Source organism: Coturnix japonica, chromosome 12 (genome assembly GCF_054131305.1).
Source record: "Coturnix japonica strain WE chromosome 12, WE-NBRP24, whole genome shotgun sequence".
Lineage (NCBI taxonomy): Eukaryota > Metazoa > Chordata > Aves > Galliformes > Phasianidae > Coturnix > Coturnix japonica.
This window is the reverse complement of record NC_140674.1, coordinates 19,521,303-19,547,891: the sequence shown is the minus strand read 5'-3', so window position 1 is coordinate 19,547,891 and position 26,589 is coordinate 19,521,303. Positions and strand designations below refer to the sequence as shown.

The 26,589-nt window shown below is 39.8% G+C and overlaps 1 protein-coding gene across 50 annotated transcripts in view; it reads left to right on the top strand.

Moving 5' to 3' along the window:
* LOC107318346 (uncharacterized) overlaps positions 1-26,589 on the top strand; it is a 183,110-nt gene that overhangs the window by 78,472 nt on the left and 78,049 nt on the right. For 45 of the 50 annotated variants that reach the window (XR_014933374.1, XR_014933395.1, XR_014933394.1 and 42 more), the window contains exons 5-6: positions 5,164-5,286; positions 22,415-22,537. Coding sequence is in view for 2 of the 50 variants with exons in the window: in XM_085513310.1 (XP_085369436.1) it covers positions 5,164-5,286; positions 22,415-22,537 (246 nt within the window). In the remaining 48 variants the exon portion in view is untranslated. The remainder of the gene's footprint in view (positions 1-5,163; positions 5,287-22,414; positions 22,538-26,589) is intronic. The other 5 variants (XR_014933382.1, XR_014933380.1, XR_014933377.1 and 2 more) reach the window with 2 other exon arrangements.

Below are 26,589 nucleotides of genomic sequence, written 5' to 3'. Positions count from 1 at the left end.
TAAGGCTCCCGAAGTCTCAGTAATAATAACTATTTTGGAAATCATCTTCACAGAGTGTTTACCTACCTGTAAGTTAGATAAGAGCTTATGTCATGAAATCAAACCTCCAGAATTCAGAGTCTTTTCTCCTGTTTGCTTGCACATAGCTGCCGCTTGTTGGTAATGGAAGTCAGATGAAGCACAAAGAGAAGGCGTTTGTAACACAACTTTGTTTCCAGACAAAAGCAAAGGCTTTTAAGGATGTCACTGTGGAGTCCTGTGTTCTTTCTAAAAGGGTTCCATTTTGTGGCATAAAAAGTCTGAGCAGAAAGAAATCCGTCTCAGAAGAGCTCTTGTAAGAAAAGCTACATTACAGCAAATTAGGCTTTCTTTTATGTTTTACTCATAACTGTCACAGCCAGTGAAGGCAAACTCTTGTCTAATTTGATAAAATATCTTTAATTGCAGCAGTGCTACTTGTGGTTTGGGCTGGGTGCTCTGTTTGTAATCACAGCTCTAGTCGTGCTCCACAATCATCTCCAATCACATCCAATTAGCAGTCGTTAGTCTGTTGTTGCTTAATTCAGGCATGTTGCATTATTCATACCTTGTGTGTGAAATTGAAGTTAAAAATGAGCACTATTACAGGATTCCATTGTACTGACAGGCATTTTTCCTTTCATTGTAGCCATTCCTGTTGGTGTAGAAAACTTGGTGTAGGTCCTGCATTTAACTTTTAGGAAGTAGCTGTTCTTGCTAAAGGAGATTTTATAAAGTGGGATAAAAAGAAACACATCCAAGCCATGTTTTTTCACCCACTAGTTTTGTTTTGGAAGTTATTGTTGCAAAACAGCATTGAAGCTCAGGGATGCAAGAAGGAAAAAAAGGGAGTGAAGGAGACCAGCTGTGTATGTGGTTTTGGAGGATAAGCAGTTATATTTGGAAGGACTGTAAAATGGCAGGTTATGGGAGTTAGTCCTGAGAGCAGGTGTTGGGCTGGGCCACCTCCATCTCAGAGAGTACACTGAGCATTTCCTGATCTTGCACAAGATTAACAGCAGGTCGAGCCCAGCACAGCAGCCCTGACAGTATCTTGCTTTTTTAAGGCTGTTCTTTAACTTGCTATTTAAACTCTAAGCCTGTATTTTTTATTTTATTTTTTTGTTTTTAGTTTTTCTTTTTATTAGTTTTCTGATTTTAAAGGAGTTATTTTTGATGCATGGAAGAACAAAGCACTAATGTATCTGTAGCTCTTTTCAATCACTAGCCTAACATTTTAAAAAGGAAAAACTGATACTGGTGATGTATGTCTAACAAGGAGATTGGGGTTTACTTGTTTGTTTTGGTTTTGCATCAAGGATTTTTGAGATCAGTTTCTTTAAGGGCTGAGTAACAAAAGCAAGCAAACCCTTCAAGATTTCCACCTCCCTGGGGAAGGATGGGACATGAGCACAGCGGATAAATTGGACAGCTGATGCTATCTGTGTGTAAGAATGTGACAAGGGAATGGAGAAGAATGCATGCAGCAGGAAATTTTCTCTGAAAAAGTTAAAAATATATATGTCTGTATAAAAGGAGGTGCTAACTGGTGTAAGCACAGGTGCAGCAGCTGCTGGGGGATGAGGTAGCAATGAGGGGAACTCTCTGGGATCTGGCTGGAGAAAAGTCTGTGCCAAACTTGGAGAGATTTGCTCCACTAATCAGGTGCTTGTTAATAACAGCTCAGATTTACAATGCTTCATAACAGCACAAGAAGAAATATTCTTCCAACTATTGACTTTGTGGAGGAAGGAAACCTAATAAAGCACTAAGAGTGCTTAATCAATACACATGTAGAACCGCGCCTGACTATCAGAATGAGCAGCTTTGTTTTCTATTCAGACAATAATTTATGGTTTGCGCTGGAAGTGATGGATGTAATTTATGTTTTCAAGACAATTACTGTCTAAAGGTGACTGTTATATAGATCTTGCATGAAACGAAGTAAAAGAGAAATGCAGGAGCTGGGCGTAAGCATTGTGCGCTCTTTGTGAGTATCGATGCTGTAATACATGTGCGTCTGTATTCACATGAACTGTGCAGTGTCATAGCGCAGAGTGGCCTTTAAAGTTCAAATCAACTTTCCCAGGCTTCAGGATTTATTCAGACATATGGTTTTGGTTGCAGACCATCTGGGCTGAAGTTTTAAAAGCAGTGTCTAAAGCCTTGAGGAGTTTCACATTCGCTGCATCCTTAGCTCTTTCAAAACTGGAATCGAATTATTTAGATCTGTAAAATGAAAAGTTGTCAAGTGTGCATTATAATTTGGAGGCACTTGCCTGTTATACCTCCTTATGAAACAAATAGCAGTATGTATGCTAATGTACTCCTTTGTTCATGTACCAGGCACTCATCTGTAGTAAGATACTCATGTTGGCGCATTTAAGTTGCACTTGATATACTTACACTGTCATTCAGTTCATTGATTTCCTGCTGCAGTGTAGCAGCCCCTGCTTGCAGGGCTTTCCCTTTATGGTGCAGAACTTGAGCAAGCTTCCATCCCTGCAAGCAGGGCAAGCTTTGTGCCTTGCTGCAGTGGATGATGCTGAACTCCGTGTCATGAAGCTCAGCAGCCCACACACAGCAGAAGTGTGCAGGGCATAGGTTAGTAATACTGCAGATCACCTCTGTTAGACCTAAATTTGGAATTACTGATGAAAAACGTCTCGTCCAATGTCTGCTGTTATATAAAATTCGTTTTTATTTGTGGGAAATCTCGAGTCATCTCAACTTAGCTAAAACCTTGGTGAAAGTTTGTTTTCCATGGAGCAGGGCATGTCTCTGGTTTGCTCTGCTATGGGGGGGTAGTTTGGGACAGTAGCATCCAGCAGGAATGCAGATGGCCGCTGGGTGCAGCTCTTCTCCATTCAACGCATGGCTCCTAGGTGTATTTATTTGAGCAAAGGTGATTCATGTAAAGACAAACAGGAATGCTCCTCTACTATGAAGTTATCAAGTATTTGAGATTTTTGGACAAATAAATACGTTTGTACATAGGGCAGTTCTGCATTGCCTCACATGGGGAGTGTGGGACATAGAGATATGCCTCCAATATCCATCCATGAATGCTACTGATTGAAAATACAGTATGGTTTTTTCAGTATTACATACAATTTACTATTAAGTTCATCCAGATGTTTGCTTTTTTTTTAAGTTCTTTTTTCTTTAAGACTTCCCATTGCAGGATTGAAAGCTGACATGGAGCACATCCCATGGATAATGTTTTTGTGTTGCAACATTGGCTCTATAAATAAATGTGAAAAATCGCAGCAGAAAGCATCACATTTATTTTTCTGAAGTGCCTACAGCATGTCATTACAGATGGATTGATAGTCCTGATAACATTGAACTTTCGTCAGCCCCAGCCTGGCAGACTTGTTACATGTCAGAAATTTTCTGTCGTTTTTCTTGCTATCCAAAAGGCAAACATATTTGCAACCTTGAGTGACATTGAACATGGAAAGCAGACAGAAATTTATCATTTGACAGAATTGTTTTTGTTGTCGTTTTTTTCCTTTTTTTTTTCTTTCCTCCCTCCCCCTCCCCCCCCCCCCCTTTTTTTTTCCTACTGACAAATCCATAATCATATAATATAAAAAGCAGAGAGAAGTAAATAATGGACACAGCACGAGAGAGAGAGGTGGAAGGAGAGGAGTTTGTTAGTCAGACAGCCAGTGTTGCTACTGGGGGGAAGCGTCCAGGTGGGTAACAGGTTTTAATGCTCAATATGAAGATTCCTGATTGAAAATAAAAACATGCTGCAATCAGGAGGAAAAATGTTTTGCACTTTAGTGTGCAACAGCACCACAGACTTTTGCGTATGTTATTATTGTGAAATCTGGAGGATAATGATTACTCTGCTGGAAAGGTCTCTCTGTGCTTTGGATGGAAATATTGGCGTTTTCCCTATTGAGTATTGGTGCTGATCAGTTGGGTTGTGCATAGTTGACCATATGATATAATACCGTGTAGCTCATCGTTGTTTGTTACCATGAGGCATGTTGAGATGTGTGTTATTCAGGAGTAAATCACTTAGAACATGTCCACTTCACCAGCTCTCAGTGTGATCCTCAGTGCTGCCATGCCTTCTTCCTGTGCGCTGAGGAACAGGGCTGAGATCTGTCACTTGTCATATGTTCTCTCAGCTTCTCGCTGATAAGCGAACAGACGAATGTCTTATTTTGGTACGGTTTGTTTTTGCATTTCAGGGTGTGCGAGTGTTTTTCTTCAGAAAAATTTCTGTTTAAAGCACCAAATCAAGAGCATCTTTGCTGGCTTCGTGTGAGATAAGCTTTGGATTGTTGTGTAGCTCTGACAGAACTGAATATTTTTTAATGTAGCTTGCCAGTGTCACTGGGGATGAAGAAAGTTTTCTGACATCAGTCATCGTGCTGAATTTAGAGCTGTGGAGTAATGAGGTCTCAGCGAGCTTATACCCGTCCCAGTACACCTTAGTAAATGTTGATGTTTCAAGATTTCTTTGTATGTTTGTTTGTTTTTTAAATAATCCAAAGCATTACTTAAAGTTTCTTTTTAACTCTTTGATTTTTAAATGAAATCTTAAGCCAAATAGTATTACTGAACTCAAGCTCTTCAAAGGCCAAACCTTGGTAAACATTTGTTGTTAGCAGCTAAAAGGTTCTCATCTCTCTTGTTTATATATGGGAAATTCATTCTTTCTTGATTTTTTTTTTTTTTACAGAACTTTGTATTTCTTATGGACAAAATCTATTTAGATTTTAAAAAAAAAAAAGGGAGGAACTAAAAAGAGAAAGCCATATTTCCCAATTGGTGTTGCAGAGTGTCCCTAAATGAAGTAATTGCTTCCATTTGTACAGTCAAAATATAGCTTAATTTCTGTTGTTTAAATGTCTCCCTCCCAACTCTCTTACTCTCTAACCTGAATGTTGGTTGATTTTGCAGCTTGCACTCAAGCAGAGGAGGAATGTTTCCCCCATTGCATTTGTTGGTTTGAGTTGTGGGGCACAGAAACACAGATGGTTAAAGAGGTGGCCCAGAGGGTCCTTATCTATTTCTCAGTGACATTCTCATTCTGTAGAACCAAGATCATAGGCAGTTGTTCTTAAAGTGTAGAGAATCAGGTCCCAGCCTGCCTTTACTGACCACCTAATTTTTTACCGACAGATGTAAATGAGTGCAGTACTGAGAATGGAGGCTGTCAGGACCAGTGCTGTAACACCATCGGCAGCTATCACTGCAAGTGTCCAGCTGGCCAGAAACTGGGGGAGGATGGGAAATCGTGTGGAGGTAATGTGTTGTTTTGTGCCTTACTGCTAGTAAGGAATCCAGGAAGATATTGGAAAAGAAATAGAAATGCTAGCTTTTATCTGGAGCCAGCTGAAGAGTGTGCATTCAGAGCTGTTAAGAATACCGATCTTCTCATGTCTGGATTATAAGGATATAACTATAAGAACACTTCAAAGGGTTGTGTTTTTTTCTTTTGAAAAATGGTTATCACTTAACCTGGATTGGTTGTGCCATGTTCTGATTATGGAATTTCCATCATCAGTTTAAAAACCTGAAGAAAGTGTATATGTTTTGTGGCATTTTGTGTCTCTAAAACAAAATGGGTCTTATCAAGGAATACATATACGTTTTTGCATTTCAATCACAATTCCACAGCTAGAGATTAACAGAATAAAAAAGGATTTAAGATCACATGCTACATAAACCTATTTGTCTTCTTCCTAAGGGAAATAGGAGCCCAGTTTCTGCATTATGGGGTAAAATTTGTTCTTAGGCAAAGATCTGACTTTCTGTAAAATTTAAACATCACATAAGCTTATGTTAGAACACTTAAGAATTCATTAAAATCACATTGGTAAACATGGAGTGGATATAAAAAAGCCCATTGGATCTGTTAATCTACAATCAATCTACACTCATATTTACATTTATCTACAATCATTATATATGTATATAATAATATCATAATTTTACAATATTCTGAAGAGAAAATATGTTAGGTATGTTTTTGTGAGCCCTGTTATCCCTTTACAAGAAGCCATCCCCTCTGATTTTTCATGTTGCCTAATATCTCACAAATTCCTTTCCTCTGTGATTTCGCTTTACCCTTGTCCTTCAACATGTTCCTTAGGGCTTGTTGCAAAGCAATGTATTTCTAACCTGTGATCACAGTCTTAATTTTATAATTATCTATTATAAAATCCTTTTTATATTATAAAATCCTTTTATAGGGAAACTCCTTTTCTTCCTCTAAGAAGACTGTAAGAATGTTTTCCAAGGTAAGAAGTCATTTGACATTGAGCTCGACAATGTGCATAAGATGTAGCTGCTCATTTAATTATTATTTAAATTATTTGTATTTATCATTTATACAATATTTTATTATCATAGTTTTTCCCTGTGGTTCTTGGTGCTTTCTTTTTGGCCTTTTGAGGGCTGAAGCTAGAAATACTAATCACAATTCCCAGATCCCTGCTACTTCAACTCAGTCTTCCCTTGCCCTTTTGGTGGTAAAATGGTGATGCTCCTGTGAGACAGTGTATGGGCCTGTTTGTTGATCACTACTGACTGACTGAACATCTTAGAAGCTTACCGAAACCTGTTATTTTCAAAAGCAAGGGTCCTTCCCATTGTAATCCTAGTTGTTCGGCATGTGAGAGTACTGCTTCTGTTAACATTGTTTTGTGTCAGTTACTTAATGTTCCTCTGTACGAACCTGCTATTCTTAAAATAGTCTTCAAATCTTGTTATATTGGCATTCCTTAAATTCAGAGCTAGAGATGCTTGATTCTTGTGTTACGTAGGAATTGGAGAAGAATGCACTGTTAGCCGTTTTGAAGCCTTTGTTTGAAACCTTCCAACAAAAATGGACATGTGCAATGAGCTGAAGCCACTGAAGTCATAGATCAAAGAAAATGCAGTGGTGATGATAATTACACCTGAACACCTGAACTAATAACAAGGAGCATATGGCAATACTTGCAGCAAGGCACCTTCAACAAACCTGTAGCCATCAGATTTTGTAATGTAAATCCCTCGGAAAGATGAGTTGAGGGAAAGATGAGCTCCCAAAAATACTGCGTGTGCTGCTCGAAGGTGCTGATTTCTCAGGACTTGGTGCTTTATTGATGTGATGGTTCTGCATTGCTCAAAGGGCTCTTTTTGTAGGTGAAGGCAAAGCTGTTTCTCAGGTTAGCCAGCATTTTGGGTAGAATAAGGCTGATAGTCATTCTGGGTAGTTACATTCTTTCTTTATAGCTTCGCTGTGCTTTATGTCAGCTCTTAGTCTAAACTGTAGCATTAAATGGCTGTGTTCTATTGTTCTGCTCCCATTATCTGTCTCGTGGTTGGTTTTATTTCACTGGTAACTGAAATGATCAATCGCTGTTGAGTGTGGGTTTTTTGTCAGCCAGAGTACAAACAAGGCAAACTGTTAGAAAAGAGCATGGAAGAAGTGTAGGTTTTATTCAGTAGGTCATTATTAGTGCGCAGATTGATCTTGTTGTTCAGAAACAGAATAGAGCATCCATTTGACAGAAAGGAAAGATGTCAGGAAATTACTATCAAGAGAAAAAAAAAGAAAAAAAAGAAAAAAAAAGTGTTGTTAGCTATTTGTAGCTATTTAATGTTGAGGAGGAGAATAGTGAATAAAAACTCACTAATCTGGCAAAATAATGAATTGTACTGCTGATTAGTCAATAATGGCTGCTTTCTGTGAGCTGTGTTAGGAGACCCAAGAGCTGAATCTGGCAGCGGGCAGTTAACAGGAGCTGAGACGCTCAACGTCTCTACCTTCTGTGGCATCAAAGGTGTCCAAATGACACAAGGCTACATGAGTATCAACAAGGCAGCAGTATTAATAAGGAAGATCATCCTTAAAATGATAATAATAATAATAAAGGTTACTGCAGTCAGGATTCAGCAAACACTGCCTTGGGGTGGCTCTTTCTGTAAGAGCCATGTGGGAAAGGGTCACACCACCCAAGGTATCAAAAGCTATGCCCCTTTGAACACTTGTAAGCAACATTTTCTCACTGGTTGTGGTCTCTTATGGCAGGATATGTGATTCATATATAGTATGTAACATCTTATTTCAGTGAGGGCTACTGGCATTAATAGATAGTTGTGGTAAGATGAAGACATGTACGTCTATATGGAAATGCCAACCAAAGCAGTGAGCTGATTAGCCTTTCAAGGCTAATTAACTGCATGTTGTAACACAACTTTAATCTCTAGTCTTTATGGACAGAACTTAAGTTTTCTTATTTGACAAGAGAAATATTTTTTTGGCAGATAGTCACATAGGCATTACAGATTTTGACACAAAGCTCATGCTTGCCTCTCACTCTTCACACAGCCTGTTGAAATTAATGATGAAAGAGGATTAGGATTTAAATCTCTGCATCTTACAATAAATTAATATTTGACATTTATTAGTACATGGCTGACGACCTTATTCTGTGTCCAGCGCATCTGTAGCAGCATTCAGTATTTCTGGGGGCAGACTGGTTGATATCAGTTAGGGAATTTGCTCAGAAGGGTTTAGCTTGGTCTGAGTAAGGGGGGAAAAACATGTTTGTATACAGAATTTGGCTCCATCTTTGTGCAGTATCTCCTCATTTCTTGGGTAGAGGTAACTCTGATTCTTACATTATATTCTGTGATAGATATGGGTATTCTCTATATGTATTACATATCAACCTTGAAGCAATTTTACTCAAACATCACAAAAAAGCAGAAATGTTGTTTTCCAATTGTTAATACCATTTTTTAAGCTCAGTTACGAGCACAAGCTTATATCTGTAAAGTGTGCTGAGGCTGAAGCTACAAAAGCATCTTTTCACACATGAGTAAGCTACAGAAGTCAAACGAAAAAGGTTGTGACCTTATGTTAACCTTCTTTGGTAAAATGTCATTTCTTATTTATATTATTGTGTTCTCATCTGTCAAGGCAGCTGAACGAAGTCCTATGATTAGCTGTTGATGAAAAGAAGCTTTTATTTTACTGATCAGAGCAATATTGCAATCAGTGCAGTCCAGTCCCTGGGCATCCCTGGGGGCTGAGCCCAGCTCCAGAGCCTGGGCAGATCCCTGACCTTTGCTGGAGAAGCTCAGGGAACGGCCACCTTCAGAGGATGTGTGTGACTTTGCAATGCCACTGCTGTTTATCCAAGTAATATAATAGTTGTTGGTGCCAATGATTTATCCTGATGTCTTGTCTGATGGGAGCTCTCACATACTGCTTCCACAGAAAAGTTAATAGCTTGACTAAAAGGAACAGTGAAGGATTTGTTAAAGAAAGTGCTTATTAGGACAACCTCAGAATTTATATCTTTATATCTTTAAAGCTTGAGATTTTTTGTTATAACTTATTCTTGCCATATACCATGTTTTTGCCAAAGAGAATAAGCACACTAATTCTGTATTTGGACTAGTTTCCATTTCCATCAAATACACACATCACATTCTGCTGTGCCCTGTGAAGGAACTGAAGGACATAACATCTTGCACCTTCAGAGCAGTGCCAAGTGGTAGCTTTTTCTTCTTTTTATTCCTATTTATTTATTTAATTGAAGAAGAGAATGCAGTTCATGGGAGGGATCCGGTGTCTGGTTTCAGAAAGTTCATGGACTCGTAATGCTGTGATGTGCAATGGCACAAAGGAAAACGTGGAAAAGAAATGATAATTTATGAGAAGAAATATAGCCATCAGACTTGATTACAAATGCAACAAGTGCCACTCAGCTTGAATGCAAATCTTAGAGTAACCCAATGAAGGCACTCCTTGATGTGCCAAAACCATCCAGCCCTCTTTATCTATCTCTGTTTCAAGATTCTGTCCTGAGATATTGAAACAAAGCTAAGTCATAGCAATTGCACCACAGTTATCTAATTATCTGTGACTTAAAGACTACGCCCGCTTAATGTCCAATTCATAAGTAATTCTTTTGGAAATTGATGCTTCTCTCTTTTTTTTACCTCTGGTTCTTTTGGAGGAGTGAATGCTGGAGGTCATTCAGCCGTCCTTTCTCCTGTGCTGCATTAGGAGCCAGCCAGGATCGATAGATGCTCGGAGCCGTTGCACTCTCCTAGGCAAATAGTGTCATCTTTCTGCATTTGTCTCTTTGTGACAGTATTACAGCCAAAAATATACTCAGAAATAAGTAGGAAAAATTACAACGGATTCGTAGTAAAGGTAGCATTAATTGTAGGCTATTGGACTTTTAAAGTGAATTAACTGAATCTTGATTAATAGCAAGCCCAAGGCAGGCAGAAACCTGAGCTGAATTTTGGGTTGTTAATTGAAGGCTGACAGCACACAGTGAGTTCTGTAGGTTGGTTTGGTCACTGCCCTCTCATTTCGTGTGCCCCTCCAAACCTAATCCGCTCAATTACTCATACAAACCCTTTCCATCTTATTAAAATGTATCATTTACTAAACTTAGCAAAATCACTGTCATTTCAGCTCTGACCTTCTTCTCTTGCGCTGGGGAGAGTGGGGGATGAACATAAGGTTCAAACTGAGTGGGGCAGACAGGACCAGAGACTTCCAGCCTATATCTTGAGTAATAGTGTGGCACTTTTAGCCAAGGAGAGAACCTGATGCTCTGATAATCAATTCATTTTAGAATTTTAATCACATTGGTTTACATTTTTCCTGATTCAAACGTAGCTGTTGCAAAAATCTCCCCTTTCTAATTTGTGGAACAGTGATGACTGAGTGAAATCACAGCTTCTCACATAGTGCATCCCTCAGGGTAGATGAGCTAGCAGCTATGAATACAGCCACTGAAGAGTGCATTTGTTTACCCCGGGTATGTGTGCTTATTAAGTGGAACCAAGGGCACACACAGGAAGGTTTTGGTCGCATTTTAAACAGGAGTTTCACGCTAACCAGTTAGTGCAAGCAGGTAGAGTCAAGAGCAATGCTTTAACAAGGGGCTCCAAAGAAACAGCTGCAGTGCAGGAGTACTGCACATCTTCCTGGACAGGCTGGACCCCAGATCCCTCTTTTTTCTTTTCCATGTAGCTTTTTATTTTTTATTTTTCTTTTATTTTTAATTTTTAATTTTAAATTTTATTTTTTTATTATTTTATTTTATTTCCTGACTGTTCCTGTTTAATTCACTTGCAGCATTTCAATAAGCTATTTGCATGAAGTAAATGGGCAACAGGCAGTTTCATTTTAAAATTTTGTAAGGATGGATTTGAATCTTGTTTAGTTCTACATATATACATACGCATATATGCATTATATATTGATATGTAGTGTTTCCTACAGCTCATCTTCTGCCGTGTTCCAAAACAGCATGATTTTTAAAAAGCGTGATATTATTCATAAAGCACAGAAAACTGGCACCTTGTTCTGCATGTCAGCTATCAGATGAATTATTGATCACTGTTCTGACATGGACTGAAAGAGAAAAATTGTTTCTCAGCAGCATAGGCCTCCCAGGTAACAGCAAACGCGGAGTCCCGGCTCTGCTGCTCAGGTCCATATGGCACTTGAAAGCTCACTGTGTCTTGTAGCTGGCTGTGGGCTCTATCAGCAGGGTGGAAGTACTGTCTGGAACCATAACTTGCTACTATCTTTGGAAAGGAGTGTTCATGTGAAGTGCTGGGAGGATAGCACTCATTGCCTTTGTGGTTTTTCAGCATGTAGTGCCAATCTTTACCATTGTGAATTTGTGCAGAAAGCTGGGGATGGCAAACATGTGCTGTGGTAACTTCTCTTTGTGCCAATTGATGCGCAAAGCTTTACTGGTCCTCTTCAGGCAATGGAAAGATTGAAGGTTGGGAAACACTGCAGTATTTACTACACGAGTCAGGGATTTTATCTGTTTTAATTAGTGATTAGAAGCAAAGAGCTCTGAATAGTTAGATGGAAAGCACAGTATATGACAGGACTATTAGTGTTCAGACAAAATAAAGTAGTTAGAAATAATATGACAAGAATGATAGACTGCAGTACAAATATATTTTGAGGCTTTTCTAGGGCTCTGATTAGTTTATATTAGCTAGTTTTTGGTATTTATGACTACCTCTGAAAGGCAGGTTACAGAGCATGTTAACGTTCCGCTGGGCTGATTGACAATAATTAGTTTATTTTAAAGGAAAGGAAAGAAACATGGTATTGTTGCAGCTGACTAATGTGAATTAAAAGCGAGGTAATCTGTTCTGCAATTACGGAGATACAATGATTGCTGCTGTCAGAGAAGAAAATACACTCGTACTTTCAAGAACCATTGTGTAGGAAGAGTTTTGCAAGCCTGAAATTGAAGCCCTGTTCACAGTCTCCGAAATTACAGTTAGTAATTTTATGCTGAACTAAGAGTTTTGAATACTTAAATTATAGCTTGTTTGTCGCAAGGTATTTACCAGCAAATATAAGCATCTTATAAACAGCACATGAGTCATCTTGGTGTTGGTTTTGAGCACATCGAAAATGTAAATTGCTCCTGAATTACTCTTGCGGAGAGAGGCGAGGCTTGGAAACCTTCAATTCATGCTTTAAATGGAAATTATAAAAGGAAAAATGTGCACATTTGCCTTTCAGTGGAGAGCATTGTGCAGGGTAACTACTGCATTCTCTATAGCTTTGCCTACAGGCTGTGTAAACAGCGATGAACAGCAGATACAGAGATACGCAGAAGTACAGCTCCCCAGTGCTGTTTATATTCCTCTTTAGAAGCATTTAATGCCATCTTTAATGGGGGCAATAACAGAAATCCCACTTTTTATTGAAATGCACCAGGATTTTATGAGCTATCTGATACGTCCTGGAAAAAAAAAACACAGAACTTTAAAACAATTTGTGATAGAATCTAAAGCAGAAATCTGTCAGCCTCTCTGTTCAAAGCACTGGCTTGGAGGAAGTGATCCAGACGTGACTGTCAGCAAGACAGCAACTGCTGGGAAGGCTGCAGTTCCTTATTAAAAGATCAGTAGTGTGATCAACATTGCATTGGATTACTTAAACTTCAATTACATGAGTACCTGAGGGTTTTATCTGGCTTTTAGTGAAAGACCGACTTGAAATATACCTGCTGGTGGTGCATACTGCATCTCTGAAAGACCCACCTGAATACCTTGTTAACTGTTCCTATCCCAAAAAGGATGCAAGTTTAGTGGAGGAGTGTTTTGGGATGTTTGCCTCTTCTCCTATTTTTGTGGATGAATCTCTGCAGTCATGACTAACATATATTATATAGTGTCAGGAAGAAAATCTCTGTAATACACTGTCTTTTCCTTGCTGACAATTTATGTTTTAAAAGTTTGGTCTGGAGTTACGATAGCTCTAGTGGGAGCATTTTGAGGAAGCATCAAATGAACTAATGGTTGTAGAGAAATTTCAGTTAGCTGGATTTTCAGTAATGGAATGTGAAGTACTGTGGTCTCACCTGGGGGATGAGATACGCTCAGCTCAATATTGTGTTATTTCCCTCCCCATCTTCAAATACTGACAGCACTGCAAGCATTTCACCTGTTGAACAAAACAGATTTGGCTGGCAACTGCACCACCCCAACTTATGACCAGGACTGGCTTATGTTCCACTCAGCAAGATGAGACTATCCAGGTGATGGCAGAAAACTGCATCCCAACCCATGTGGGACATTTGTCACAAATAAGCACTCATGTTTCAGATGAGCAGAGAGCTTGCACAGTAAGCAGGAAGTATCAGATTATGAAGTTATTCACAGCATTATCTTTTTTCTTGCATATTTTACCTACTGTAGAAAAGACATTTCTCTGTGTCCGACTGCAGTGAAGATGCTCACTGAGCACAGCAAGTGTGCCTTTATGTTGCTACTAACAACAACAAAAAAGAGATGCTCTCATCATATCAGTCATTTCTCCCTTTTTATTCCATGACCGTTTTTTTGCAGTGCCATACCATGCTAAGAGAAGATGCTGATGTTCCAACGCAAACCTCCTTAGTACCTTTCCAATTCAAGCCTGCACAAGAAATTTGGCTGTGTCGTGCTGTTGCTTATTAGTGCATCTCCTCACGGGTATCCTTTCCTCCTTTGCCACCCTCCCACCTCCCAGCATGGCCTAACTGAATTGTGCTGAGGAACTGTCTTTAAAAATTGATGGCATAATGCAGTCCCATAATGAAGTGTCCTGCTGCTACTGTGCCTCATGTCGCAAACTCTTCCAGTAGCATAGTGGTGTACCTGCTGATGCTAGTGATCTCAAAGCCTCTTAAGCAGAATTTACACAAGTGTTTAATTGCTGTGTTCAGCCCACTCTGTGGCAGTGCACGGGCAAAATGTCCTCTTCCAAATTCACTGTTTACAGCCTCTTACCCTGGCAGCAGCTTGTCACTGCAAGCCTATGTCCATCTATGTGGGTTTCATATTGATGTGAATTGGAGTCATCCAGTGGGTATGGCTGCCAAAATATCTATTAACCTAGCCCAGTGTGGAGGCCAGTAACCCTATCAGTCTTCCTTCTTGGCTGTAATCCTCTGTGATGTGTATCTTGATCTGAGAATCAGAAATGGATCATTCTTTTTTCATTAAAGAAAAAAATAGTGGAGAGAAATGTGCAGATTTGCATTGTAAAAAGAAGATGGGAAGTATTTATTCGCTGCTAAATGCAAGCATCACAGTGTTGTCTGAGGCCTGCCCAAGAAAATTCTCTTGTTCTTTAATTCTATACTCAGACTTTCCTTCAAATCATCTGACCCCAATCGTTCCTTAAAGCTCACATATAGATGTCTGCGTGCATATATTTAATGAGGAATGCCTTGAAACTCTAATTAGGGCTGCTTGACTCCAAAGTAGTTTACATGTCGCAGGCTCACACAGCTATCAAACAGATGCTTCGCCTTTTTTCATTCAGCTGACATTTTCATTTTCTCTGCATATTTTGAGGACTGAGCAGTGATGTGTTTTGACTCCTGAGGCTATAGACGATATCGAAATGAGGATTAGAAATGAAACTTTACCTGTCAATTAAGTTGTTAAGCTTGTCCTCCACAGCATCTATGCCTTCAAATGGCCTGTTTATTGAATTTGAAATAGTTTTCATTCCTGACCTTGTTTAAATTGAATGGACAGTTCTAATTATAATCTTCAGAGTTTTCATCTGCCACATATGGTTTGCATACAGGGCTCTGGATGAAGGGTTCTTGACTGTTTATTGACTTAAACCACTGCTAAATATCTTGGGAGAGACTGGTGTGTTAGGCACTGAAATTAAGCAGAAATCAGCAGTGCATCTATTGGCCATTTTGTCTTCACATCCCTCTGCCCAGGTGATCTGCTTTCCAGTGAGGAGTGTGAACTGAGATTATGGGACCCAGGATAGGTGAGGAACAAGTCTCTGCCCACAACATTGTGGTCTTTACATGAAAGACAACACCTAAAACAAACAAACAGCAACCACCAGGCCCCAAAATGAATTCAAATTACCAGAGTCTTTGTCAGATCAAATATCATTCTTTCAAATCAGCCATGGAGCCGCTGGTAAGACTGCATGACATCTCATAGCAGTTTATTTCTGCATTTATTGTCCAGTAAGGCCAGTAACAGATCAGGAAACTGAAAGCAGGACTTGATTGGGTGAATTGCCCCATCCATTAGTGCTCCAAATGTTGTCTCTCCGGATCAAAGTAGGTTCTGCAGAAGCAGCTCTGCTCTGAACTCCTCCTTGAGAAATCCATACCTTAAAGAAGACTCTTTCCTCTTCCCTCCTTGAAAGCTGTCATTGAGAAATGCATCTCCCTTCAAACCTGAGCGTAAATATGTATTACCCAACAGAGGCAGTGTCCCATAGATGACTTTCATTCAGTATTTCCCTGTGTCCTCTGGTGTTCTCAGTATAAAGACAGGTAAACCAGGGGTATAGGAGGGGAAAGCCAACCTAGTCACAGACTGAAGTCATTGTATCTATAAGGAAAAACATCTGAAATATAGGGCAAGATATCTACCACAGGGTAGAAAATTCCTCTTTTTGAGGTGATCGGATCACCAGGGAGGTTTGAAGAAAGGTGACAGAATGGGAGTCAATGAACCTTCTACTGCCTTTCTTTAATGCCATTCATTTTCAGAGGAAGGTAAATAATTAGATAACGTGAAAAGCTTGTTTCCATGCATGGCTAATTGGGTAGTTCTGACTAAATAGGTGCTGGTTAAAGCTGCTTTGTGCTTAATCCCAGGCAAAGAAGAAATGTGCAAAACTTACTGCGCTAACAAGGGCCCTCAATCAGTGTGCAATTGATTCTCAGTGACTAAATTGGGTAAGGAATCTCTTAACCATCCCTTTTAACCAATACCTTATCAGACTTGACATGCTCCTTTCAGTATCACTTGCTCAAGCTATTCCGTTAATTAATTTTGTTGCCTGCCTTGGACACCTGTGACTTACTGAAATTTAAGTAAGCTTCAGCAGTGATTTGAGCTAACCTGGCTGACTTTGAAGTGAAGCAGACAATGGATGTTCATATAATCCATCGGAGGGGCCAGAAAAGGGCATAGACAAATACCTGAGGAGCAAAAATAAAAGCCTGGAAGCGGTAGCAGTTTGAAATGACCCAGCTAACGCTACAGGAACACATTTATCTCTGCTGAAAGCTGTTTCACTGAGGTGTTTTAACATCAGTTTCCAGTGGACCACTCAAAAGAGCTTGTCGGGTATTTATGGTGTTCTTGGTGAAGTAGGAAAGAAAGTTCGTGGAAGATTTTAGCAGTATAAAATCTATCAAAAATTGCTCTCTTTGCAGCTCAGTTTGATTCAATGAAACAAAAATAGGTTTTTAATTCAAATTAGCAGGAATTCTGCCTTTTCTTGTTGAACTTTAGACTTAAAACCTGTTGTCTGTTATTCCTAGAATCAGTGCTAATGTCAAACAACCTTCAAAGTGGAAAAATTGGACAAACATTTTTCTAGCGCCGGGAGGTCCCAAACTACTTGAATCAAACTTTCAAACCTCGAAACCCCTTTAATGGCCATAAAGCAGGGGAGATCATTTAAGAAACTGCCGCTTAAAGAGCAAATCATGTCATGCTTCATAGTAAGTACATTTGTGAATGGATTCACACTGGCTGTCAAATTGCAGGCATTTCCAAGCACAAGACATGAGGGGAGACTGTGTGATTTAAAGGGAGCTGAATCTGCCATAAAATTATCTACTGACAGCGGTTCTTACTTTATGTTTCATTTTCACAGAATTAATTTTTGACTTTTGAGATCAGCTTATGTGCTACTGGGTATTAAGCCTGTTTCCTTCCCATTTCTTAATTATGTAGATTATTTAACTTAGAAACATGAAAATAATGTATAAAAGCTGCTTTGTGAACTAGTGGGGAAAGACTATTTGATATTTTTACTTCATCACTTATGTGAGGTTTAGACATCCCTTGGAATCTATTAACCAGACCAGTGCAGCAGGGTTTTTAACAATCCAGAGAAATGCCCAGGTTAAATAGTTTGTGCACTTCTGGTAATGTTAAATGTAGTCCCACTGTGTTTCTCATTCTACTTCTTTACTTGAGATCCCACCTTCCCTTCCCTGCTTCTCTATATCCCTACTGCACCGAATCCTCTCTGTACCACATCTGCACCCACAGAGCTCCCACCTTTCTAAACTCTAAGATGATGCTGCAAAGATCAAATCTTCCCTCCTCTCTCTGGACACAAATTTTATAACTGCTTATTATAATTGTTTCTAATCGTAGTCTAGCTTTATAAATTTAAGACTATCGACATAAGCAGTTCCCCAAGCAGATGGAAGCAGGATTTTGTGTTTCCCTTGGTTACATCCCTTCTGGTGGGTTGTGGTGAATGGGAAATGATGATGTGTGCGTGTCATTCACTGTATGCAGTGTCTCTTGGGCTTCTGGGAACCAAAGGTGCAGTTGTGCTTCTGTGGAAGCCTCTGGGGAGTGGTGGTTTCAATCCCACCATTGGGAGGTATGGAATCTCTCCAGTGGGAGGAACTTTCACTATTTCTGCAAGCACTTTGAGATCCGACATTGTGGCCATTCTGCAGCACAGCTCAACTCCGTGTGTGTTTCTGTAGCAGAGAAAGAGGGACATGAGTATACCTTTGTGAGAGTGGGGATGCACTGACTGTGGGAGTAGTGGCTGCAGAGATTTCCAAATAGCTCCCCTGGGGAAAAAGAGAATTTAAAAGCAAAGGGGACTTGGGATGGCACAAGGTGCTGCCTGACCCCGACCCATCTGCAGCCTACGGCACTGCAAGTGGAAACGCATTGTCCTGTGTAGCTAGAGGGTCAGGAGAATGGAGAGGATGTTGTTTGGTTCTTCTGCTGTCAAACCTCATTTTCTCCTCATTTTTGAGGCATTCTTTAGCTTTGTATGTTATGTTTCATAGTGTAAAAAGTGAAGCTGTTTGTTAGCAGGAAATTGATCTGGAAACGCCTTGTTGTTGTTGTTTTTCTTCTTTATAAAAACAAAATTGGAGGTCCACTAATTATCTGTGTCTGGCACTGCTCTCTGCTTCTTTTTAAGGAACTGATTGATCATAGCTGTTCCTAAAGATTTTAAGTAGCAATACAAAAACAGTCCTGCAGGCTGTGTACAAAAGCCTCCAATGTGATGACCTTGAATTCCAAACAGGCAATCACACAGCTTTAATTTGTTTGTAACGCTATTTAAAAGCGTGTTTAAGTGGGTATTTGGCAGGAAAATCTGTTTATTGCCAAAGTGGCTGGGGGCAGACTTCCCTGGAAATTAGCTGAGCCTCCATTTAGAAGTATAGAGGCTTAAAATCTGTAATGTCATCAGTAAAACCTGCTTTGGAAAGGGCAAGGTGATGTGGCAGTCTATGGGTTTGTGTACCCAGCGTCTTCTCCTACATTTGGGATTAGTGTGGTGCATCCCTTCTGTGTTGCGGGAATGGGCTGCATGCAGTCATGCTGTACAGACATCAGTACGGACTCTGCCAAAACTCTCACAGGTGAATTGTAAGGTATTCACTTATTGACTCTGCTTTGTTCACAGTATAACTCCCTTCTCAAAATAGTGCTGGGAAGGCACATATTTCTCATTTTGCTTCTCAGTCTCAACCTATTGCCCCACTTGTTTCAATGGACAGTTCTGCCTCTGTCTTCATAGAACGGCCTGGGTTGAAAAGGACCACAATGCTCATCTAGTTTCAACCCCCTGCTATATGCACGATTGTCAACCACCAGACCAGGCTGCCCAGAGCCACATCCAGCCTGGCCTTAAATGCTTCCAGGGATGGGGCATCCGCAGCCTCCTCAGGCAACCTGTTCCAGTGCATCACCACCCTCTGGGTGAACAACTTCCTCTTAATATCTAACCTAAATCTCCTCTGTCTCAGTTTAAAACCAATCCCCCTTGACCTGTCACTATCCACCCTTTTAAACAGGGAATTGTAGCTGCTTTCATCACAGGGCAACTGGAACTTAGAAATTAAAAGTGGCTGGAAATTCAGGTTATTTGAAGAAGCATCCTCAATTGTGACTGTGGGCAGTGCAGCACATAGGTATTTTAGTTTGATCTGTGGTAGAAATAAATCCAAATTTAATTATATAATAGAGTTGGACAGATGCAATCTCCTGTTATCCTGTGTGGACTGACTTCATAATTTTAGATGTTTTTGTTATTTCTGTGTAGAAAAAGAAATAGCTGCTTGTCATACACCTCTCATATGCTTCTGGCATTGGTGTGTATGTCCTTTACACATGTTGCTATTTTAATATGAAAATGCCAATAGTTTACACCTGTAAAACTCTTAATTCAGCTCTAGCATTTAGATTAGTTCTGCTTTTCAATCTGCTTCCTAGAAAACATAATGAAGACTATTTTCTTCTGTAACTGGGGGGCAGTTGTTTCCTGTCCCAGAAATGTAGGAGGCACCAGAGACTGCTGCTTGTTGCATATTTCTTCATTATATCCTTAGCATGTGGATGGACCTTTCAGTGTTTAATCCTTGCTATGCTGATCCCCCACAGGAAGCCCCAGATGGGCTTTTTGACTGATTGGAAAAGAAAGAAGTAGGCAGAGGGGTCTGGCCATGCAGGGGGGGTGCTGATGTTTTGGGACACTTGGGGATGGGGTTTGCAGAAGGGCTTTGACCAGTGCAGAGGTCCCAGTGCTCTGCTGGAAATCCAGGCACCAAAATGCTCCAAGAGAGACTAACAGTTGGACCTAAATGTAATTGTTCATTTTTATTATCTTGGCTATTTTTTTCTCCTTTGTAAGCACTGATGTCCTAATGTAAAGCTGTGTTTGGTATATAGAGAAACTCTGTAGCTGATTGTAGCCTATAAAGGTAATATATTGAAGCTCATAGTAACCAAGCTAATGGAGGTATAAATACTGGGATGCAAGGAGCTATGTAGCTCATCCTCTTCCTTCTTGTATTTCTCTGAGCCTTTTTTGTGTATTTTATTTCTTTGATACTCAAGACAAATAGTTTCTTGGTTTTGATTTCATCCTGGGATTTTTCAGCAGAGCGCTTCTTAACTGCATAACATTCAACAAGATGAATAACATTTTCTGTTTACAGTTTACATTAAAAAAAACAAACACAAAAATAATGAAACTTCTGTTTTGATTTGGGCTTTTTTAAGTATTCCAGATGTCTTCAGGCAGTAGGAAAAGTACAGGGTATGCAGTCCAATGAAAGAACAAATATAGTAGAAGGATTAAAAAGTGGTATACATTAGCAGATGGCATGAGTTTAAATGCTACTCAACACCAGGACTTCATTTTAGGTGAGTGAAATTCACATGTGAGATATTAAAATTAAACTTGATAAATACGTTTCCTTAGGATCAGGATGTTGTGCATTTCCAAGTCATCTTTAAAACTTCCTTTTTCATTTAATTTTGATTAGATTTTCTAGAATGGAATAAACATAAAAGCGTAACAAATGTAAACCATCAAAGCCAAATGCAAAGCAGATACATTGACAGCAAAAATATGAAAGCCAGACCCCTATGCTCCTTGAGTACAATACCCAGGGGGAAGATCCCCTCCTTGTTTCCTCCTTTCTGTGCTCCACATTCCTGGCTCTGCTACCATTCTCTTCCCTGCAGCAGCAATTAGGAGACAGCCTCTCCTTGTAGCCACCATTCTTGTCTTTCTTTCCATCCCACTCTCCTCATCCATGACTGTTTGGATGAGTAAAGTCAGCATGAGTCTTTAAGAAATAAATGTCACAACAGGGGATACAGATACAGAGCGCAGAAGGGAGTTTAGGTCTGGGTTTAGCAATAAGAGGGTATCTTCAGCAGTCTGCATGACTTGGCTCCAGCATCGCCCCTGGGTGAGATGGAGGGATGTGAAGCTGCTGTCCCAGGGGGCCATAAGGAAGGGACAGGCAAACCCAAGACAAGGATCTGCTAGGTCAACCTTTGTCAGGGAATGGGCAACTGGCCCTTATTTCCAGTGATTTCTATGTCGGTTTTTAAGGTAATGGTATCAACATGCCAATCAAATGGTATTTGCAGTAGTGTGGTGTTGCAGAAAATATATAGAAAGTGCTTATGTGATACTTTGGAAAATTCAATCCTGTGAATTATTGCTCAACATTCAAGTGTTTACTTCAAGTTTTTTGGTCTTTTTTGTCCACTTGACTTTGTTCTCAGATGAAGTGTTACAGCAGCTTTCTCAAGTTGATTGTCCTGGTTTTGGTTGAGTTAATTATCTTTCTAGTAGCTGATACAGTACTGTGCTCTGGATTTAGGATGAGAATAATGTTGGGGACACAGCAATATTTTGATTGTTGCTGAGTGCAGATCCAAGGATATTTCAGCTTCTTGAGCTACCCTGACAGTGAGGGGCTGGGAGTCACAAGGGGATGGGAGATGGCACAGACAGCACAGCTGACTCCCTTGGCCAAAGCCCAAGGGACAGAGTCACAGAAAATGTGACAGAAAAACCATTTCTGTGTAATGCCTGTGCTCTCACTGATTGGAAGCATGAGTTCTGATTTTGCATGGTCTCTTTTCCATGTCATTTGTATGTGCTTGTATCCTCAGGAAGACTTTCTATAGGGTTTAGGACCTGATGCATAAAGAAATCTATTCACAGCAAAATTTTGCAAAAGCCCAGTGTTTGACCAGTGGTACCTTTATACCCAGATGTGTTTGAATTCTGTATTCTCTCCCTGGACTTTCCTCTTGCCCCCAAGGAAACGCTGATGTCACAGACCACTCTAATTTGCAAGAGCTTCAGAAGAAGACTACAGAGACGGTGCCTGTGGGCACTTTGGAAAACACCATAAAATTTCAATTATCTTTGCTCTGTTTACAGTGTGGCTGCATAATAAACAACAATAACAAAAAAATCACAGTTGAAGCATCATGGTTGCATTATGTCCAAGCTACAAGCTTTTCCAGGAGAACTGAATTATGTCTCTGTCATGACAGTTGGTAATTTTAGCCATCTCTCTTCGTCCTACAGATGTGGATGAGTGCGCAGAGGTGAATGGTGGCTGCCAGCATGGCTGCATTAACACCCACAGCTCCTTCCACTGCCACTGTTGGGCAGGATACAGGCTGCACTCCGATGGCCGCACATGCTTGAGTGAGTACATGCTGCAAGGCATGGATATGTTTTTTTTCTCCTATGTTCTTGTATAAATGCAAGGGTTTGTGGACTTGGGTTTTTCTGCTCCATTTTCTTCTACTCCTTCTTAGTCTTTTTTCCTGTTTTTCCTTAAGAGGCACAAACAGTGGACAGCAAGCTCTCTTTCAATGCCGTTCTTCTGACCAGTCAGTCCCAGAACAGATCTTGTGTATTTGGTGACAAAAACGTTGGGGTTGCCACCCTAAACTTGGCATTAACTCAACCCACAGTAGGTGAGATCTCTGTTAGACTGAAAGGGCTGTGGATCCTCTGGGTTTCCAGGATAGTTCCACGATCAAAAGGAAACCATCAGCCTTGCTGAGAACTATGACAATGAAGGAAAATCTCTGACAGTGTTTTCCAGTGAGAAGAGCAGAAAATCTGTGGAGGATCCAAAGCAGAGGCTAAACTTGTGTATTATGAAGATGCTTTTAGGAGTATGGTGCTGTGGGCTGGTAGCTGGAGAGAGAGTGATAAAAGAGTAATGAAATACTGAAGTATTGTCAAGTTTGCACACAGAGGTCTTCTCTGTATTCAGGAACTGCTTGGGAAGAAACCTTTTCCATTTCCACTTCAGTCTTTGCTGTATGTTTAATTCTTATATATATATAAGAATTAAATATTTTTATTACTTTTTATATTTTTGTTAGGTAAAGCAGTAACAAAAAACTGTCTGTTTTTCATTTTAGTTATTAGGCAAAATGAGAAAGTATGCATGGGGTGGGCTGGCAACTCTCCTCCGAGGCATATCACAGGAATGTTGGAATGTTTTGCTTGTGCTAATCTTTTTAGCTCACACAGGAGGTTCTCATGCATATGGATGAAGATGAGAGTTTGGAATGTGTTGGTTTTGCTCTTGCTGCAGGTTGTTATAGCAGGGTGCTATAGGTTTGCAATGGCTCCTCATTTCTACAGTAGTTTTGTCTCCTTTCATCCCTACCTGCATTTAAATCTGTCCTAAAGGTTTACATCACTCCTGTTTGTCAGAAATATGTCTTAACCTGCTGCAGTCATGTTTGGAGTAGCTCTGTTACAAGTCATACTGAATCCTTCTTCCTCTGCTCAGTGAGCAAACTCATGCCATACTTCTCTGTGGCACAAAAAACAATAAATGAAAGTCAATAACAGAAGAAGTTGCAAAGCAAACCAATTTGTTCTCTTCATATCATATTGAAGATCTCTCCTCTTGATCAGAAGAATTCCATTCCAATCATCAAGGTTTAGAAAGCAGTAGGAAGAAGGATTGTATGGTCCTATTGATGTAGCATAATGGTCATTTCTGTGTTTGTTGAAAAGATAAGCAGTTCTGCCATTAGCAATAAATGTTTTGCTTCTTACATTGGACTCTGAGCCCTGAAATGAGAGAGACAGAGTTAGTTCTGCATCTTGCTTAGAAAATATATATATATACTTCATCAGGCAAAGAGAACGTCATTTGTTTGAATTTTGAAGCTTGATTTCAGGTAATTTGAGATGAACAAGTAAGTGTAGTCAGACCACATCTGCAGAATCAGTTCTCTCACAGTTTTGTCATTGTTTCTGTGCTGGAGTGAATTCCCTCGGTTATGCTTAAATTCAGCCAAATATGTCATTCATCATTTCTTGTATTATCACAGCAATAAATTTACTGATGCACCCAGAACACAGAATGAACTCATGTTCAGGCTGCGGTCATAGCATTTTTTTCTTCATTTAAGGAACTTACCATTTCAGGTTTGTTGGGTTTCAGCATTTTGGTAATGAACTGCTATTAAAAATATGGCCAAGTCTGAATCTTTTCTTTTCTCTCTCAGTTGGAGAGCGTATGTGTGAGGAAACACAAGGGTATGAGAAATAAATTAATTTAAGACAAAAGCAAAATGGCTCATATTTACCCAGAAGCAGAGGGGTTTTCCTATGAATTACTAGAAGAGAGAGAAATTCATCTTTCCCTGATCAGATGTGACCAGGTATGACAGAAAAGTGAAAGATGGGATATTTGAATTGTTTTGCTCTCTCTGAATAGTCTAATTTTCGGCAGTGTGGAGAGGGAATTTTATACTAAAAATGACTAATGTGGCTTAGGGGGAGAAGTGATCGAGAAGTGAAGGATAAGTACAAAAAGTAGAGACTGAGGGGATTAAATGAGTTTACCTTTATAATGCTCACAGCCTTCTGTGGGTAGTCTATAGTGGTTTGCTCTTGGCACCAGTCATGAAGCTTAGTTTTACATTTTCCTAGCTATGAACATAAGCAGAAAGTGAGTTTTCATTTTGGGAATGTAAGCACTGAAAAGCAGTTATTAAAAATACTTAACACAATGTTCAACTCAGTATCTCAGAAATTATCTAAGAGAAACAGAAATAAATCCTGAGAGGAGAGACAGAAGGAAGTTACAGACAGTTGCTATCGTGGTAATGAATGTACACAATACTGAGCAGGGAATATTGAGTTCCATTTCAGCTATTTAGACAGGAAACGAAAATAAACGGATATAATAAACTCTCATGTGCTGGAGCACAAGACAGATGCTGGCTGATGAGGACAGGGAGAAGCATTTCATATAAAACCATTTTACAGCCCAGGGATTTGGGCACGAGCAGCTCATGCTGTCCAGGTGCAGGTGGGGATGGGGCTGTCATGGCCTGCTGCTCCAGTTTCTGCATTTTGAGCACTCATCTGATCAAGGGGTAAAAGGAGCAGTGCGCATCTCCTTCAACCTAGTGCAGCTGAGCAGAACATCTAACATTTCCAGTGGGGTTCATAATAGCAAGAGAATCTGTTAGAAGAATATGTTAGAGGATGTAACAGCCTCTCAAACATACAAAGAATAAAAAGGGTCTACATTCTGGAAATGAGCTGCTTATTGGAGGTTATTATCTCCGCTACAGAAATTAGAAACAAGGATCCCTTTAGACAGGATTTCAGATGCACCCAGCTCAGATTTCTGTTTTGTTCCTTCTTTCCGTTTTTGGAAATGCTACATTTCAAGGAGCAGTGTGCCAAAATGACTTGAGGGAAGCAGATATTGAAGCCTCAATGGCTTGGAAGTCTCCCATACATAGGAAAGGGGATATCTCTTCTAAGATATTCAGCACACATCAGACTTGGAAACCTGGTATAGGCAGTCTTCTTTACCACAATGTTGCATAGAAAACTGCTGAAATTGTTTGCAGCAAGTCCAGGCCTCCTATTGCATCATCATAGTGTGTTTGGGACCCTACTGCCCCTGGGACAGCACCAGCATGAGCCTCAGAGCGATCTGAAGAAACCTCTTTGTCATTTCTTCTTTTCTCATGAGAAACTTCTGCTTATTCTGCAGGACGAATAACTTCTAAAGTGGGTTACTATCTTCAGAGATATATAGCATCCGAGAACAAAATGCTTTCTTCTTGAATCTTTTCATGATCTCTGACTGTGTTGTGTCATACTCCCATCTTTTACAATGCTCATTTTGCCCTTTAGCATTTTGCACCCAAAATTTTGCTCGATTCTGAGTTCATTTTTAGTTATAAGTGTCAGGCTGAGAATTCACTACCTACTAGGCAATTAGAATAACCAAAGGTAACAGTGTCCATTTCTTCTGTTTGGTTGTCAGTGCCTTGACTATGCTAATATCACAAATTTAACTTCATTAAAGTTTAACCAGCTGGTGTCTGGAAAGCAGAAATTCAGATAGAAAACATATTTATTTCAGCATCAGGCTGTGCTTTTGGATTGATGTAAATTCATTGTTTTCACTGGAATTTATTCTTGTTTGAAGTACAAGAAGAGAAAGCAGAACACAGGCTTTGGAGCCCAATTCATCTCTGGCGCCAGCTGTTATCTTTGATGTCTTCCCTGTGTAGGAAAGCTGTTGGGATGCAGGTTTTGTGGAGGCTTTCACACACTGTGACTCTTAATAGGGGAAATAACAAAGAAGATATCTCTACAAATCTATAACCTTGTTTTACCACAGAAGTAGAAGTACAGTTTGTCTGGTTACATTCTTGTTATAATTTGAGTTGGTGAAAAACACAGGCAGAAGGAGG